The 20211-nt window shown below is 35.8% G+C and overlaps 1 protein-coding gene across 5 annotated transcripts in view; it reads left to right on the forward strand.

Moving 5' to 3' along the window:
• The first annotated feature begins 2183 nt into the window (after nt 1-2183).
• LOC107025913 (DNA mismatch repair protein MSH7) overlaps nt 2184-20211 on the forward strand; it is a 49144-nt gene continuing 31116 nt past the window's right edge. The window contains exons 1-6 of one of the 5 annotated variants that reach the window (XR_003579127.1): nt 2184-2419; nt 2532-2588; nt 2689-2985; nt 3548-4100; nt 13034-13129; nt 13244-13299. Coding sequence is in view for 4 of the 5 variants with exons in the window: in XM_027918175.1 (XP_027773976.1) it covers nt 2732-2985; nt 3548-4100; nt 13034-13129; nt 13244-13299 (959 nt within the window). In the remaining variant the exon portion in view is untranslated. Of the gene's footprint in view, nt 2420-2531; nt 2589-2667; nt 2986-3547; nt 4101-13033; nt 13130-13243; nt 13300-20211 lie in introns of all 5 variants that reach the window. The other 4 variants (XM_027918175.1, XM_015226697.2, XM_015226698.2 and 1 more) reach the window with 4 other exon arrangements.

The following is a 20211-nucleotide window of genomic DNA, read 5'->3' on the forward strand; positions in this document are numbered from 1 at the left end:
GCTTATATCTAGAAATCTATGGTATTAGCAATACACACTAGAGTGTATAACTAATACAAACATTAGTTATACACAGGTTGAAAAAGAATATCAAATAAGATACTAATAATACACAAGGCTAATGCGCTCATTATTTGTGTTAATACATTGTAACACAGAGATTACCAAACGAGACCACAATGAATTGATTAAATGAGCTTATTTAAGTATTGTTTCTTGCCTTCAAATTAAAGCCCAAATATATGAATTTTAAATCATAAATTGTCAAAAAGTTAAATAATATACCATTTGTTTTAATTAATTTTACCTTTTTGGATAGTTAAAGAGGAGCTTATTTAAAATTTGGTTGTACTAGGAAATGAGGAAATATATCACATCTAATTTCAAATGAGGAGAATATTCAATTTATTTTTTGGGAAAAATGGCAAATATGCCCCTAAACTATTCGAAAAGGTCTAGATATACCCTCCGTTTAAAGTTTGGGTCACTCATGCCCTCGCCGTCCAACTTTTGGCTCAAATGTGTCCTTATGAGCGTTAGTTGGTATGTTGAACATATCCAACTCATTTTTCATTTATTTAAATGACACATGGAATTGTCATGTAATTTTGACCTTAACACATGACATTTATATGAAAATGGAGAGGGATTCAGACTCATAAACACCTAATTCGACCCATAAATCAATCCCTTTTTAAATAAACAATTCGACTCCTTTTAACAATTTTGATTAATTTTTATTTTTCGGTAAATCCCAAATATGAGTAATTGATTAATAAAAAATAGGAAAAATATAAAAAAAATATAAAATTAACGCCAAAAATTCAAAAAAAAATATAGTACCCTTAGATCCAAAAATTTCAATATTTTAAAGTTCACAAATAAATATAGTAACCTTAAATTCAACAAAAAAATTATTTTTATTTTTTTGATAAATTTCGAAAATGAGTAATTTATTAATAAAAAAAAATAAAAAAATATAATTGACTTATTGAAAAAAAAATTATACTAAAAAAAATTTCCTATTTATGTGTCAATGCATCTACACTTAGCCAGTTCTATCTCCTCAACAATGTCTAAAGCATACTTTTATTGTGAATAACAATGCATGATCTGGACCAAACCACCTTAACATATAGAAAATACTTCAATCCGTGAAGATCCTTAGTATTGAAGTGCTAAAAGAGATGTTGTTTTAAATAAGTGATACATCTTGATTATTGCCCGTGATAACGATATCATAAATATAAACCACCAAATGAATACACAGAGTTGAATCAGAATGTTGATAATACATAAAATATAAGGTCATTATTGGTATTTTGTCAAGATTGGGACATGAAGGGATGGTGAGATTACTAGTAAAATGGAAAAATCTCCTTGAATTTGGTCCAAATTTAGCATATCTTTAACACACACACACAACACACACACAAGTCATGGGATCATTTGATAGAGTGTATAAAAATAATGTTAAATAGAGTGTATTAATAATGTATGCATTATCAATGCATGTATTAGTTGTATTAATTCATATACAATTAATTCAATTAGTTATGCTTGTAATCCCAAATATATGAATTTTAAATCATAAATTGTCAAAAAATTAAATAATATATCATTTGTTTTAATTAATTTTACCTTTTTGGATAATTAAAAGAGGAGCTCATTGAATATTTGATTGTACTAGGAAATGAGGAAATATATCACATTTTCAAACGAGGAGAATATTCAATTTATTTTTCAACATAAATATTGCACAAATATAAAAATCCATTTCAAAATTTTGATTAGATGAATATATTTTAGTTTTACTTTGTTGACACTCAATTTTAACCCTCCACAATATGAATTAACTATCGAATTTCTCCAACTTCAAACTTTGAAATAATTCGTATTTATAAAATTAAAAATATTTTGAAGTTATTTTGTCATTTTTAAATAATGTATATATGTATATATTAGTTTAGTTTAATTATAATTTATATTTATGAGTTAATTATTTTATTTTGTTAAGATTAAACACTCATTAATTAATTAGTCTTATTTAATTTTTAGGCGAATAGTCAACTATGACTAAAAAAATTCCAAATGGCTATTTGCTAATTGCAAATATAATCACATATTGACTCCTAAGCGAGTACTAATTGAGGCTATTACTCCCGGTTTTATTGCCCCAAAAATGCAACAAAACCCAACACAGACAAGAATACAATTCGGCAAGCATATGAGTTTCAAACACACACACACACAACGTACAAACGACTGGACCGACCCTCATCTTCTTCTTCTTCTTCTCGACCCAGCATATGAGTTTCAAATTTCAATGTCCGATCCTTATCCTGTTTTCAAGCCCTAATTCAAGAGGTTTGGAGTCTAGATTTTAGTATCTCTCAACTTCGTCTCGCCCCAGGAAAAGGTAATATTACATCTCATTTCTTTTTCTTTTTCTTTGTTGATCAGTCAGTGTGTTGTATTGACTCCGGATTCATTTTATTAAGTTTTTTCCTGAGTTCCTGTTGATTCTGTAGGTTTTAAAGTGATGATAAAGCTTTGTTGATACTAAATTTGCCCCTTGTTAGTTTTCAGTAAGCTTTTGCTATTTACCTGTCATTTGTTTATGTTAATCAGTCCATTTGAACCTTGGCATGTCTTAATCTTTTGAAGCTATTTGTTTGGTGTTGACAGCTTGCGAAGTCCTTTGGCGCCAATTCTCTCTTCCCCACTAAAAATGCAGCGGCAGAAAACTTTACTTTCTTACCTCAAGAAACCTTCGCCGGAGGACCAAAGCTCCGGCGATAACACAATCAATGGACGGAAATTTCCAAGTAGAAATGCAGTTCCGAATTCTTCCACCATAGACCTTAAGGAAGAAATATTGGGAACTGAAACTCCTCCTGAGAAGGTGCCGCTCCCGTTCAATAATGGCGATAACTCTTCTGTTTTCTCTTCTATTATGCACAAGTTTAACAGAGAAAAACCACGGTATCACTTTTTGCTTTTTTCTATTTTAAAAGTATTTGATTGCTTATAATTTTGTCTACTTTGCATGGTATTATTCATACTATACATTCTATTACTAAAGCCTTGTCAAAATTACGTTTGTCAAATTGTTTGATACTATTGCAAATTCTGCTTTAATTGGAGCTACTGTGTGTTACAATTTTTGGCTCTCTATTCTAATTAGTTAATATAAGCCTGGTCGAAATTATGTAAATTTGCTGATTTGCTGCTTTTTTTTTGTTGCTTATTTCTTTCTGCTTTGACCACTGAAACCAAGGGTACACATTTCAGTCCTAAAGGTGGTGTTGTTATGCTTCGTTGTTAATATTTTTCAGTTGTTGCAATAACCATGTTCTTATATTTTGGTTCTATTTATTTTGTTGTGGGTGATGGAATGCACACTGCTTCCTAGCTATTTTGATGGCTATTTATCATGTTGCAGCTGAAATGTTGTTCATCATTTGGTTTTATTGTATCTGCAAAATATTCATACAATTTTGTGAGATGGGTTATGATATTAACTACTTCTTCATGTTGTGTACAGGAATATTGCGAAAGGTGATCCATGTAAGATATGCTCTGTTTTTACAAAAAATGAAGGATCAGACGGGCTGGGGAATGCTTCTGTTTCCTTACAATCAGACACTAATAGAAGTTCTGTCAGTTCTAATGGAAAGAGTAATCAAGAGGGTAAAGGATTAGTATCTCTTATTCCTAGTGATGATCATGGTTTTGAGCCAGAAACACCAAGTATGCAACCTTATGAACCTGGATTAAAGCGAGTCCAAGACAACATTTGTTCCTCAGGTGATAAGAGTGATTGCTTTTCATTGAATGCAAGCAAGAGGATTAAAAGTCTTAAGGGCTTGAATTTTGAAAGGAAGAATCTCGAGGAGGAGTTTGAAATGACTAGCAAGTTTGAGTGGCTTCATCCATCTCAAATCAAGGATGCGAATGGTAGAAGGCCAGGGGACCCACTCTATGATAAGCAAACACTCTATATTCCACCTGATGTGTTGAGAAAAATGTCCGCTTCTCAAAAGCAGTACTGGGATGTCAAATGTAAATACATTGACATTGTGCTTTTCTTTAAAGTGGTCAGTTCTGCTTTTCCCTCTTGTATATTCTTCCTTCAAGCAAAGTGACTTTCCCCCGTAATTTTATGCTTGTTTGTTCTTTTTCTTTCCGGTGCAACAAGTTTTTGTTGTATGAGATTTTGCTTTTAGACAGTGTTAAGTGCTGATTTTACTTCATCATATTTAAGAAGTTGAGCTATAAGAAACTGAAAATAGTAACGATTCAGATGGATAGGATTGTGAATATTGAGTAAATAAATTACCTTAAGTCTTCTAGTTGGAACTTGGAACAACCATAACTATTATCTGAGATGTAGTTTCTTCTATATCATTATGGTAGGACTTGGTCTGTGTACTCTGGGCAATGATAATATGGTTACACTTGTTACTGCCCTGAAGTATACCCTTGGAAAAGAACTTTGAAGTTTAAAGCCATTAAGGAAATTTTGTTTCTTGTTCTTTTGATATTTTTGCCATATGAGTGGGACTCAAATGCATTGCGCATTGATATTTACTGTAACAATTGAGATACAAGTCAAGTTATGCATTAGTTTGTTTCAGATAATTTTTTGGTTAAGTTTCTTTATTGGTATTTGCATAAGTATTGTTTCATATATTGAAAATTACGATAGTAAATTATTACACAATGGTATCTTTCTCAAAACATCCTCTTTGTATTTTCACTATTTTTTCCTAGTTATTTTTATTTTTGTTTCCTCCATTAGTGGTTTTTGAGTAACCTCTTATTGTATGGTGCCTATGGCTATAACTACCCAAAAGTCTTTGTCTTATTTGTCATGAATTTGATTATGAACCACTTAATGATTTTCTTATAAGTTTGTTCATGTAGAGTCCATGGGAAGTAACAACTATTAGGAACACATAAGACATGACTTTGTTTTTTTAGGTTTAATCCAATCTCTAAATCTTTGACTCATTCTTCGTAGATGATCCATCATTTTCTTTTAAGAACTGATGGTCTCGCTGGCCCATATGCCACGGTCATCCCTTTTTTTGATCATATTACTCTTAAGGTTAATTTTTTAACAAGATGTAGCTAGATGGTATAACTTCTAGGATTTTCTTGGAATTCTGACTGTTTTCTTGCTCTTTTCTCTTTATGTAATTTTATCCATCAAGCATGGTTTTGTTTTTAGTTTCTTTGCTTTCAAGTTTCTCTATCAACATTTTCGGGTCTTTACTTTTTATTTAGGTTACATATGTGAGAAGTAAAGGCATAAAGAAAATAGTATTAAGATGCGTAGCTTTACTGTATAAGCCCTATTTATACTTATATTCTACACAGTATACATACAACTATTCAAATGTGGGACACTTAAGTCTACTATATACATTAACTATGGAACACTTCCCCTCAAGTTGATGCATATAAGTCATACACACTGGGCTTGTTACAATATAATCATTTTACTTTTTCTCTAATAAAGTAACAATGAATCTTAATGTGCTTAGTCCATTCATGGTATATCAATTTGACGTAATATAAGGGCTACTTGATTATCACACACAGGTTTATCTGAATGATCTCTCCAGATTTTATGCAACTGTTTGATCTAAACTAGCCCATAAGTTGTTGTAGCTATTGCTTGATATTTTGCTTCTACATTGATGGAGCAATCACATTCTGTTTCTTGCTATACAAGGACACTGGATTACCTCTTACTAAAATACAATATCTAGATGTAGAACATTTATTTGGAGGTGATCCTGCCTGCTCAACAACTTTATATCCAACGATCTGCCATGACCTTAATCCTTGAAGATTAGCCCTTTGCTTGAGATTGACTTTATATATCGCAAAATGTGGACAATTGTATTCAATAACTATGACTGGTAGAATTTATTAACCGTCTTACAACACTCACAAGAAAAGAAATGTTAGGTTTAGTCATTGTGATTTGTGAGGTAATACAATTTACCAATCAACCGCCTATATATTCCAAGAACACCAAGTGATTTCCCTCGTCTTGGTAGTAGTTTAGCATTTGAATCTATTTATGTGTCAATGCATCTACACTTTGCCAGTTCTATCTCCTTAACAATGTCTAGGGCATACTTTTGTTGTGAATAACAATGCATGATCTGGACCAAACCACCTTAATATATAGAAAATACTTCAATCTGTGAAGATCCTTAGTATTGAAGTGCTAAAAGAGATGTTTTAAGTAAGTGATATATCTTGATTATTGCCGGTGATAACGATATCATAAATATAAACCACCAAATGAATACACAGAGTTGAATTAGAATGTTATTAATACATAGAGTAATCAACTTAAACAAGAGTCTGTCAAAGTCCTAAATTATTGTGTTGAATTTACCAAACTAGACTCAAGGAGTTTGTTTCAGACCAGTGATCGGCACAAACAACATGTAAGGCTCTACTAGGCTCCCTTAGAGCAACAAAACTAGGTTAGTTGCTTCATATAAACTTAATCCTCAAGGTCATCGTGCCAAAGCATTATTAATGTCCAACAACAACTATGGATTGAAAAAGGCAGACATATGCAATTTTATCCATGAGATTGTAATCAAGTACAAATATCTGAGTGTACCCTTTGGTATAAGATGAGTCTTAAGCCGCTCAATTTGGCCGTTCATGGCATGAACAAATGACAACCAACAATGAATTTACGTAAAGGAAAAGAGAGGTTTAGGAGTGAGGGATCAGAAGTTACACAACAAAAGCTTGCTTTTAAATGGCTATCAAAAGATAATAAGAATAGTGAGCCATCTATGGTGAAAAACATAGAGGATATGGAGTTACATGATTCCCATTGTGGGGACTTCAATACCGTTAGAACAATGGCAGAAGGGGAGGATGCAATAGAATAACCAATGTAATGGTTGATTTCTTGAGCTGGATAGAGAATAGGGAGTTATATGCAAAGCCTTGCCTACAATTTTGGGCTGTCAAGTGGCCCCCAAGGCCTAGCTCGAGTGGCAAAAGGTGGAAGATTTGTGGCTTAGGTCGTAGTTTCAAGCCCACACGGCCACACCATGCAAAGCAAAGTCTGGTATTTAAGTGGAGAAGGGTAGAGGTTCAGACCCTCTATCCGCCGAGTTTAGAAGGTTGTGATTGGTCCAAGGGCAGGTCACAGACAAATTTCTCGGTAATTTAAAAAAATAAATTTGGGCTATCAAGTGGCTTGTCTTCCCATCATATACCTAGGGGATGCCATTTTGAGTGAAGAACGAAGTGTTGGAAGTATGGAGTGAAGTTTGGAGAGAAGTAAATGGAAACTAACAAGGTGGAAGAGTCAATATCTATCCTAGGAGGCCAGTTTAAAAAAGTATCTATCCTTGGGAGGTAGATTGAGTCTCATAAAATCAGTTGTGAAGATATGGCATTATGGAGGAGGTTCATTGCTGAGAAATATGGCTTATAGGGCAACTTGATAATTGAAGAGGTGAATGACATTTTTGGGTGCTTTGTGTGGAAAACTATCAGGAGAATGTGGACTGCTTTCAATGCGAAGGTGCCCTTCAGAGTGGGGAACGATTTGAAGGCTAGTTTCTGAATTGAGATCTGGTTAGGTGATGTGAACTTGAGGATACTTTTTCCTAAGTTGTACATTATTAGCCTACAATAGAATGCCACTATAACGTAGATTTGGTCCTTTGGAGCCCTCAAGGTTGGGACCTTATGTTCAAAATGACACTAAATGATTGGGAGGTTGGAGGAGTAGCAAAACCTACTACATGCTTTAAACTAATTTTCAGGCATTGCCACAACATTCAACAAACCAATTTGGAAATTTCATAGCAGAGGATTTTTTACAGTGAAGTCCTGTAACTCGAGAGGAATACCAATCTCTTTGGCAACAGTTTGGCCTGGAAATTAATCTAGAAGATAAAGATCCCTTTAAAAGTTGCTTGTTTCACATGGTTGTAATTAGAATAGCTTGTCCAACTCTTGAAGTGCTACAAAGAAGAGGTATACAAATTTGTTCAAGGTGTTATATGTGCGGACAAGAGGCTAAAGTGAATGACCATTTATTTTTGCATTGCGTGACAACTACGAATTTGTGGAACATTTTCGTTTGTATACTCGGGGTAAACATGACAGTTCCCAAAACCACTTTTGAGGTCCCAATCACACTGGCAAGGAATTGGAAAGAGATGATCAAAGGAAGATTGGTGGAAAAATATCCTTGCTTGCATTTGGTGGACACAGTGGTAGAAAGGTGTGAGAAATATAAGAGAAGAATATTATTGAATTGTTGTTGTGTACATTATTGCAGAGTAACCCTATTTATAGACACTACAATAGACACCTTTTCCAACTAGGACACTATATATTATTCCTATTTCTATTCTAAGTAGGATTGTGTATACCTATTACTATTCTAACACTCGCCCTCAAGCTAGTGCATACAAATCATATGTTTCTAGCTTGTTACAAATATAATTAATACGAGGACTGATGAAGAGCTTGGTGAGATTTCTGCAAGTTGATCACTCGACTTCACAAAATTGACATTGAATCTCAATATGCTTAGTCTTCTCATGAAATACCAGATTTGATGCATAATGCCAATAAATCATAGAGTGATAAATTACAATGTTGAACTTCCCAAACCAAGCTTGCACACGCTATTTCAAACCATAGCGTGACTAACACAATCGACATACAAGACTACTTAACTTCCCCTGAGCAATAAAATTAGGTGGTTGCCCCGTATAAATTTTTTCGCAATGCAACAATTGCTGGAAGTGCTTAAAATCTTCTATAAAGTGTATGGATCATGTTGGAATCAATAGATGAGTCAATATTAAACAAGAAAGTCACCAAAAATTGGCCGGAACATGCTTATACACCAGAGCATTAGATTTGATCGCTAAAAGTAGTCACGATCAAACAAATAATATTATATGGGTAGGGTTTGAATGATAGCACTACCCTATGCAAATCAGATTTGAGGAGTCACCGGAAAGACGAATGGAAGTATGCAAATCAAATCTGAGGAGTTACTGAAAAGACACATGATGTGATATGCAACTCAGATATGAGAAAGTAGTTCAGAAAAATCTACCGTACTACACAAACTAAATATAAAAAGAAGTCCGGAGAGATGCATGGTGCTACACAAATAAGATATGCAAAAAAGGTACTCACCGAAAGGATGGAAAGGTGCTACACAAATTAAATATGAAATGTCACCAGGAAGATGGCGCGGTGCTACACAAACTAGATATGAAAAAGTAGTCACCAGAAAGATCGCACGGTGTTACACAAATTAGATATGAGAAAATAGTCATCGGAAAGATTAACGGTGACCCAACTTTTGCCAACATAATTATGAAGGGCAGCATATATGAGTAATAGCCACCCTCTGGCAGCAGAAACTATTTAATTTTCTACCAAGATCGAAGAGGCTTTGATACCATGTGAGAAATATAAGAGAAAAATGTTATTGAATTGTTGTTGTGCATATTATTACAGAGAGAACCTATTTATAGACACTACAATAAATACCTTTTCCAACTAGGGCAATATATATTATTCCTATTTCTATTCTAAGTAGAATTGTATATACCTATTACTATTTTATCAAAAGGAATTAGAGATGTTATAACGAGAAGGTTAGCAATACACAAAAGATCAAGATGAAATGTCTTAGTCTTTTGTATTTTGGTGTAAGCAAGATTTAAGGGGGAAGTAGATATTTTAGTGGAGTTTATAGACCAACTTTTTTTGAAAGTTTGTTTTTGGATTTTGAGTATGAGGCACCACTTGAGGGTTTGTAAATTTCTTTTCATTAGTTTCTTGATGAGTTCTTTTGTGTGAATACAAAGTTACCTATTTCAAAAAAATCTACCTGAAAAGCAAAATTGGTGACAAAATCCTACATTGTTGAAACTATGTGGGTAATAGAAAAAAAAAGTGAAGGGCGGACTAGTTCCTGCAACTCATAAGGTTGGTGGTTGATAATGGTGCTTGAATCAAAACTCAGTTAGATATTTGGAATGGAGATTAGAGTTTCTAGAGTAAATTTTCAAGTCACTTATATTGTGTTGTGAACTAGGAGGGATATGCCACACCCCAAAACGTTAGTGGGACGGACCGACATTTAGTAAGTTGACTTAATCGAGCGAATCATATGTTACATGATTTATGAAACATGATACATGCATAAGAGGAAAAAATATTGCCTTTTTCCTTCCAAGAAGTACTTTTCTTTCATTAAACATTTTCCTTTCATAAGCTTTTTTATTTTTTGAAACCGGTAACTTATTCCTTCCTTAAGCTTTTAATATTACATATTCAAAACAAGGTGTGCGTGCAAGATGAGATATTAATGAAAAAGAACTTAACAATACTAGTGTGTTTATGAACCTCTATGATATACCTGAGCTTGATCGGGCACATCTAGCTGAAGCTAAAAAAATGCTATTAGGCACTTTTTTGAGGTTGTCAATTTTAGTCCTTTTTTTTATGACAAGGAAAACCCATAGCCGCTATTCTTTGGGTGTGCACAGGGTTAAAAACCCCGCTTCTATGCATTGTCAATTTTAGTCCTTTTTGATTTATTCTGTCTCCAGGGGAGAAATTTGCCGGAATTTTTCAATAGATATGGGGAAGATAGGATTTTTATAATGTAGGGTTTAAAACCTACAACATTACTATGAGATATTAAGATTCAGAAGTATGGTTCGACTGGATTGAGCGCAACAGATATTTAATGAGACAAGTTACTATTAGCATTTATGTCATGAAGTGGTGGTGTTTGTCTTCAATGTAGCTATGGAAGAAAAGAGGAAGACGATAAAGAGATGGAACATGAAGGACCACTTTTCATAATGAAAGTGGTAGGTACATAAGCTTCATAGCCATTCATAGGGGATTCAAATAACCTTGACACAAAGGAGGACAATTTACAATGGTTGAGGGCCAACAAGGGGAAGTTCCAATTGAAATCAACTTATAGACATTTTGACAGGCCAACTGAAATGTTGTTACCATGTGGCTTGTTTCACCTGGTTGGTAGCTAGGAAAGCAGTTCTAACTTAGGACAATCTAATGAAAAAGGGAAGACAATTATTTGTGAAATAGAAACAGAGACAACAAACCATCTCTTCCTCCATTGCAGAGTGATGGAGAAATTGTGGCAGGTCTTTTTGAATTTGAGGGGAATCAGCTGGTCCATGCCAAGACACACCTCAGATTTTTCTAGCATGCTGGAATATAGAATGGAATACATCAGGTCACGAGGAGAGATAGAAGATTGTCCCTGCTTGCATCTGGTGGACAATTTGGAAGGAAAGGAACTAGAGATGCTTCGAAAACAAGAGCATCCCTTTCCAGAGTTTGAAGTTGAACCGTTGTGCAACCCTTTATTTTTTGGTGTAATCATGTCCTCCCCAAAGAGGTAGGCTATTACTCACTTTTTAGATAGTTCAGGAGGGGTATAAGTACCTTTTGGTTTTGCTTACTGTATACTCCTGATGTAATTACTACTATTGAAATACACCATCACCATTGGTGTATTGTTGTCTATAAAATGTTAACTTTCTCCTATCTCACTCGCCAATCTCTCATGCATTTGGGATTATTGATATCCCAGATACATGTGAAGCACTCTAGAAACATATAGATACATGTATCTAGTGTGTATCAAGTGTTATTTGCATGTATCTAGGATACATACGAATCTTGTTCACCTCCCTCCCAATCTGTTTCGCCTCTCTCCCTATTTTTATGTATTTGGTAGCAAAAGTACATGTAGCTAAGTGTAAGACACGTTGGAAACTCTTAATTAGTGGTAAGATACGTAATGTGAAGTATGTCTAACTATGTAGTTTTCCTTTTTTTGTAATAAACAAAATACTTTTCTACTTTTAAATGCTCAATGTTTTTTAAAACATATATTAGTCGATAAATCTATTATTGGTAAACAATGAGCCTCATCTTTACTTAACCAAAAGTTTTGGGCTCAAGCTCCAACATGGAAAATAGTCTTTCTTGAAAGTGCTTCTCTCCTTAATGGTCGTTAAGTGGGGGAATCCAAATTAATTGGGGCCCACAATAAAATATCAAAAACCGCATGAAAAAATAAAATTGGGGCCTAAAGATTTTACTTTAGTTGCTTCACCCTCTGGTTGGCCCTGTGGACAATACCCTCTCAGCCAACTAAGTGGTGCCCCCAAACACAATATATGGTTGGTACATTTGGCCCGTTCGAAAAATCATAGCATTCGACTCCTTGCACATAAAGTTCTTTAGGTTTCAAATCATGTTGCATTTTAGTGGAGAACTTATAAAATCATGTATGATCAATTAATGAAGCAAATCATAGTTCTATAGCTATGAGAACATCAAGAAAAACTCATAAAATCTTAACATTCTCTTCCCATTTCATGAACCTTTACTTTTAACATTTTGAAAGCCATAGAATCTTCTAAATTCATTGTAAAACCTTAGCAAAATGAAAACATCATTTGGAAGCTTGAAACATGTACATTTTGATCTTGCAAAGCATAACTTTTGTGTCTAAATATTTATTAGATTTTGTGGATTTTCCAACCAATATTATGACAGATTTATTTGTGAAAATCCTTTGGGAACATGTATTCATTTGATTTTGATGCTTGGGCAACATATATTTGAATAGTTTCAAGACATTTTGCAATTTATTTTTTGGAGAAAATACAGGGAACAATAAGTGTTTGGAATGTAATGTGGATCGATTCATATAAGTTTAAGGGCAATATAGGCAAAGATACTTGCACCGTAAGTGCTAGGATAGATAACCTATATATGGTTAGACTTGAGAAGAAGAGAATATTTACCTTTGGTGAGTTATGGTTTGCCTTTATCTGATTTTTTATACTGCAATAAGTTTATCTGTTTATTTTCCTTCAATTCAATACAATTTTGCACAAGGCTACTTATATATATAGCTTTCTCTAAAACATTAATGCTTTAAAAGGGAAAATTTTATGAGCTGTATGAACTAGATGCTGAAATTGGTCACAAGGAGCTTGATTGGAAAATGACGCAAAGTGGCGTGGGAAAATGTCGACAGGTATGCTGTACTTAGTTCACTTGGGATGTTTGAAGAGGGAGTTTTGATCATTTTCAGGTTTAGCTTAGTCTATGGAATCTGATTCATGTACTTATTTTCTTGCTTTTCTTTCAGGTTGGTATATCTGAAAGTGGAATTGATGAAGCTGTTCAGAAGCTCCTAGCGCGAGGGTAAGAGTTAGAAATCTCATTTTTGAGATCTGTATCTTTTTTAAGGAACATGATAATAGCTTTTGCTGCTTCCGATCTCCGATTCCTACTTACTAATGACTCTGCTAGTTTATCTGTAGTTAGAATTGCTTATCTGTTTGTTTTTATTAATCATCTTTTAACAAGTCATCACTCGTGCTCATAGCTGTGTCACCTTTTCAGCATGACTTGTGACTTATTCTTTAGTAACAATTTACAATTGACCACCTCCACCACCAACATGCCAGTGTAATCACGTGGGTCCAGGGATAAACAAAGCAAATGAAACAATGGTTGTAGGAAGAAATGACGAATAAGATACTATATGAATATTAAATAATACTACTAAATAAGGAGAAGATGAGTAGAAGAGAACTCCCTCTGCTTTCCCGCATAAAAGTATGACAACACTCTTTTCTTTTTGAACAGGTAACTTCATATATTTCTCATAAACACTACATAGGTTGTACTGAAAACCATATATACAAATTTTACTTCAAATCCTGCTAACTCCTACCTTAATTGAATCTAGAACATCAATTATGGAGATAGTGTCATTTGAATATATTTGATCACACCAAAAACATAGTAACAAAAGGCAGTTTAGCTTAATCATTTGCATACTATTCTCTATGCTATCAAAACATCTAACATTCCTTCCTTCCAAATTGTCCACCAGATACAAGCAGGGACAATTCTCTATCTATCTTTGTTTTTTGTTTGCACACCAGCTTCCTCCCAGCTCTGGATTGCTCCGGTAATCTTTCCAGGCATAGCCCATGAGATGCCTTTGAGATTTAAGAAAATCCTCCATAGCTGTCCAGTGACTTTGCAATGAAGAAATATATGATTAACTGTCTAAGCCTTTTTCCCACAGAAAAAACACCTAGGACAAAGTGGTAACCCTCTCCTCATCAGATTGTCTTGGCTGAGAGTTGTTTCCTTGGCTAGCAACCAGATAAACCAGGCCACTTTGTGTGGAATTTTATTTTTCCAGTGCCTTTCCATGGCCAGTTGCTTATGCATTGAGGTGTTTGATTCATCCACCTATAAGCGTTACTTACTTTGAACTGGCCCTTCTTATTTTCTTTCCACCATAAGGTATCTTAACCTGCCTCCAGTCCATTGAATTGTTCGATGGTATTTAAGAAATCTGCAACTCTTTGGATCTCCTAGTCATTTAGATGCCTTCTAAGGTTGAATCTCCATCCATGGGGTGTCCAAATTCTAAATAGTCTTTTGTTGGTGAGACTAATGCATGAATATCTGGGAACAAATTTTCCAGTCTTTCTGACTCATGCCATTCATCTTTCTAAAAATCAGTTTTAGCCCCATTTGCAACTTTAATCTTAATTTTGGTTGAATTCACTCCATAATGTTCTGATAGACCTCCATAATCTAACTCCATAGGGTGTTGTTATTTCTTTGTCATCCAGTGGTCTTCCCCTTCATACATAGCATTAACAACATTCCTCCATAGGGTTTGGTTCTCATTGCTATACTTCCATAGCCACTTCATTCTAAGTGCCTTGCTTTGGAATTTCAAGTTCTTGGTTCCTAATCCCCCTCGTCATTTCGCAGTTATCACTGCTTCCCATTTGACCAGATTATAACCCTTCCTTTCATTGTTTCCTTGCCAGAGAAACTTCCTCCTCACCTTGTCTAATCTATTAATAACCCCGTCTGGAATGGGGAAAATAGACATCATGTAGGTTGGGAGTGAATCAAGGACTGAGTTGATGAGAGTTAGTCTGTCTCCCTAGGGAGATCGTGAGTCTTCCATCTTGCCAATTTCTTTTCACACCTTGCAATTACACTATTCTGTATTTCATTTGATTGTGATTTTGCTCCCAGTGGCATCCCTAGATAGATGGTGGGTAGATTCCCCAGTTCCCACCTAGGATTGCATTCAAAATCTCCATGTTTTGCACCTCATTAATAGGATATAGGGAACTTCTCTTCCAATTAATGTGCAACCCAGAAATCCCTTCAAAAAGTACCAAAATCACCCTCAAGGTCATGAGTTGATCCTCTTCAGCATCACATAATATCAGAGTATCATCAGCATATTGCAAGTGAGTTATCTCCAGGTTCCTTTCTCCAATTCTGGCCACATCAAATCCTCTGAGCCTCCCATTCAGATTTGCTGTTTTGATCATGCTATTAAGACCCTCTGTAGCTATTAAGAAGAGAAAGGGTGACAAAGGATCACCTTGTCTTAAACCCCTTTGTGCACTGAAAAATCTTGCCGGTGAGCCATTGATAAGCACTGAAAATCTTACTGTTGAGATGCACTATTTGACCCATTTTATCCACTTGTGACCAAAACCCATTCTTCTCATAGAATCCAATAAGTACTCCCAGTTAACATGGTCATATGCCTTCTCCATGTCTAGCTTACACAAGATTCCAGGTTTTTTCTGCTTTATTCTGGAGTCAGCAACTTCATTAGCTATTAGCACTGCATCCATGATTTGTCTACCTTTGATGAAGGCCATTTGTTGTAGATCAATCAACTTGGCTATCACAGCTTTTAACCTTTCTACCAGTACTTTGGAAAATAGCTTGTATATACTGCCTAGTAGACTGATTGGTCTAGAATCCCTCTACTCCTTGCTCCTTTTTTCTTTGGAATGAGAGTTATGAAAGTGGTATTGAGACTTCTTTCAAACCTTTTCTGTTCATGGAAATTCTGAAAGGCCAGCATGATGTCTTGCTTCAGTATCTCCCAACATTTTATGAAGAAATCTAGACCAGGTGCTTTGTTTGTTGCACATGGTTTTAGACATTGCAGAACTTCACTCTCCTCAAAACCCCCTTGTAGCATCTCTTTTTCCTCATTTGTTAGTCTGGGACAATTAGGAAATAAACAACCTGGTCTCCATCTTGCGGTTTCAGAATATAACTTTCTATAATATTCGACAATTTCCCCTTCAATTCTTCCTGGATCTTGAGATAATTCCCCTTGAATCATGAGTTGGTCAATGCTGTTGTACCTTTTGTGTGCATTTTCCATCTTGCGAAAAAATTTGGTATTTCTTTTTTTTGAGTACGATAGCTTCTTTTCCTATTTATCCACAGGTATACTACATCAAAGTAGCCCCCTTCCAAAAGTATTACAAACTAGACTGACTCCATCTGTGCTTTTTGTCACAAATAGTCTATAACATCAAAAAGTTCTTTTACCTGTAGTAAAACTTTCTGCTTACACCAAAAATAATAAAGAGCTATACAATTCATCTTGAAATTCTGCAAATTGTTCTTCTTGCCCTCAAAACATCTTTGATTCCTTTCTTTCCACACTGTCCACCATATACAAGTTGGGACAATTCTCCATCTCTCCTCCTTAATTGTAGTATTGCCTATATTAGTCCAACAATTTAGGAGTTGTGCTATGTTTCTTGGTTTCACCCAAGTGATCTTCCTAAGGCTGCTGAATATTCTCCATAATTGATCAGTCCATTTGCAATGCAAAAAGAGATGGTTGATTGTCTCTGCCTGTTCCTCACACAAATAGCATCTTGAGCATAGTTGGAACTTCCTCTTCTTTATATTTTCTTGTGTCAGCACTACTTTCTTTGCTAGTAACCATGTGAAACAATTTACCTTGTATGGGATTTTAGGTTTCCATATCATCTGCCATGGCGAGAGCTCCATCCTGTCATTTTAATTTGAATGATTGAGATCTTTGTAAGCTGTTTTGACACTGAAAACCCCTTTGCTGCCGATCTTCCACACAACCTTGTCTTCTTCCCTAGTCATATTCCTAAATTGTCCCATTGTATCATAAAAGGCCACTATGTTCCCCATCTCCCAATCATTTAGATTCCTCTAAGATGTAAGTTCCACCCCTGTCCTGTCCACATTTCAGCCACAGTTGCATTTTGTTGAAAGCTTAGTGTATATAAGTCTGGGAATAATTGTTTCAGGGTTCTTTGGGCTATCCATCTGTCCTCCCAAAATGACACCTTCATTCCATTACCCACCTGGAATCTGATTCTAGAACGAAACAGAGGCCAAAAATTTCTTACCGATCTCCAACTACCACATCCATATGGTGTAGTTACCATCTTTGTCATCCACCTATTCTCCATTTCATATTTTGCCCTGATCACCTCTCTCCATAGCATATTCTCGCCTGTCATAAACTTCCAAAGCCATTTCAACATTAGGCTTTTGTTTAGTTTCTTCATGTTCCTAATCCCCGGTCCCCCTTCTTTCTTGTTCTTTGTGACCTCTTCCGAGTTGACTAGATGAAACTTCTTTTTATCTTCATTTCCCTGCCAAAAGAAATTTCTTCTCAAAGCATCTATCCTCTATATGACCTTGTCTGGTGCTGGGAACACAGACATCATATAAGCAGGTATTGCATCTAGCACACTATTAACCATGGTTAATCTACCTCCCCTAGACACATATTGGCTCTTCCAGTTGGTTAGCTTCTTTTCGCATTTTTCTATCACTCCATTCCAGATCCCTATTGATTTGCTCTTTCCCCCTAATGGCATACCTAGGTATATTGTTGGTATTTCCCCTACCTTACCACCCAAAACCCCTGCCAGACTCTCCACCTGAGCCACTTCATTTATGGGATAAATGAAACTCTTCCCCCAATTGATATGTAATCCAGAGACTGCTTCAAAGATGATGAACATTACTCTTAGGATCAACATTTGCCCTGTCATTGCTTCACATAAAATGAGAGTATCATTTGCATATTGCAGATGGGTAATCTCCAAGACATTTTGTGCGCTGCTGTCCACCCTAAGCCCCTTACCCAACGCTTTATCCTTGCTGTGTGAATTAGGTTACTCAAACATTCCATGGCTAAGATGAATAAAAAGGGTGTCGGGGGTCACCTTGTCTCGGTCTCCTTTGGGATGAAAAGAAGCCACTAGGAGTTCTATTAACTAACATAGAAAAATTAAGTGTGCTTATGCAGAATTTCACCCATCTAATCCATTTGGCTCCAAAACCCATCCTTTGCATGATAAGTAGTAAGAAATTCCAATTTAAATGATCATAGACCTTCTTTTATCAAGCTTGCATAGAGTTCCAGGGCGCTTGCTTCTCTGTCTAGACTCAATACATTCATTTGCTATCAACACTGCATCCATTATTTGTCTACCTTTTATGAATGCCATTTGTTGGTTGTCTTCAAGTCTGTGTAGCACCTTCTTTAACCTTTCTGCCAGCAGTTTGACAATGATCTTTTAAACTCCACATATTAGACTAATAGGTCTAAAATCTGTCAGTTCCTCAGCTCCCACTTTCTTGGGAATCAAAGCCGCAAAGGTGGCATTAATACTCTTCTCAAACTTCTCTGCCTTGTGGAACTGCTGCACTGTAGCCACCAGGTATAATAATGTCCCAACATTGGCTGAAGAAGGCCATGGAATAACCATCTGGCCCTGGTGCTTTGTCCCCTGCACATGCTTTTATGCTCTCCAGAATTTCCTGCTCCTCAAAAGGTGCCAAGAGTAATTTTTTTTCTTCTTCATGAATCATAGTACAGTTTCTCATCTCTAGGTATGGTCTCCATTCTTCTGGCTCAGAGTATAGTTCCTCATAATAAGTTACTATCTCCTTCTGTATCTCCTCTGGTTCAGTCAAATTTTCTCCTCCCACTTTCAGCTTTGAGATGGTATTCATTCTCCTGTGTGCATTTGCAGTTCTGTGGAAGAAATTAGTGTTTCTATCCCCCTGCTCTAGCCACACTTCCCTAGATCTTTGCCTCCAAGCTATTTCCTCCCTTTTCGCTATGTCTTCAAACTAACTGATTAATGTTGTTTTGGAGATTATCTCTTCTGGCTTCAAGGATCTGTTCTCCTGTATCTTCTCTAACTCAGCTAGCTGAGTTTCAAGACATTTTGTATTTGTGTTCCCAAGTTTCCTTGTGCAGTTTTGCTCCATTCTTTCAGTTTTTCTTTTAGTGCTTTGAGCTTTGCAACCAAGACATAGTCAGGTTTCCCTATGAAACTGAAGGAGTTCCACCATCCTTTAATTTTGTCATTGAAACCCTCTATGTCCAACCACCAGTTCTCAAATTTAAATATGACTTCGTGTTTTCCCAAGTGCCGCATTGTAACATTATGGAAGAGTGATCTGATGTCAATCTGTGAAGTATGTGCTGCCTTATATTTCTAAAATTTGCTTCCCACTCTTCCGAGAACAAAATTCTGTCAAGTCTGGCTGTCTGGTTGCTGTTGTATGCCTGTCTCCTTTCTTCCAGGTGTACTTTCCCCCAGATAATTCAGGATCAACTAACTCCATGTCTTCTATGAAATCTGTCATTCCTTTGTTGATTCTGTTGCAATTTTTCTTCTCCGATGGGTACCTCACAGTGTTGAAATCCCCACATAGGACTCAAGGTCCTGCAATCAACCCCTTGGCAGCACCAATCTCCCACCAAGTCTCTATCATCTGGAGCATAGACACCTGTGAGGTGCCAGCTGAAATCTTGACATATCCCTGTGAAGCTACAGGTGACAGAGTACATCCCTAGAGTACATCCCTACACTGCTAGTTTCTCCTTCCCACTCCCTTTTATTCCACACAATAACGATGCCTTTCCTGGTTCCACTGGCTTCTAACTGTGCATAATTCACCCATTTATTCCCCCATACTTCCTTCACAATATTTTCAATTTCCCCTTCCACCTTGGTTTCTTGGAAACATACTACATCTGCCTTCCAGTTCGTCATAATATTTTTGATCACTTCCTCTTTCTAGCAGAGTTTATCCCCCTGATATTCCATGACACTATATTTAGCTTCATTATTGTTCTATTGCCACGTATACCCCTCTACTTCTAGTGCCAAAGCTCATGAACTTTGTATCCAGTTCCAGGCTTTTTAATTCGTTTGCTCCTTTCTTTTTGTTTGTTGTGACTTC

This window comes from Solanum pennellii, chromosome 7, assembly GCF_001406875.1.
Source record: "Solanum pennellii chromosome 7, SPENNV200".
In the NCBI taxonomy this organism is placed as follows: Eukaryota; Viridiplantae; Streptophyta; class Magnoliopsida; order Solanales; family Solanaceae; genus Solanum; species Solanum pennellii.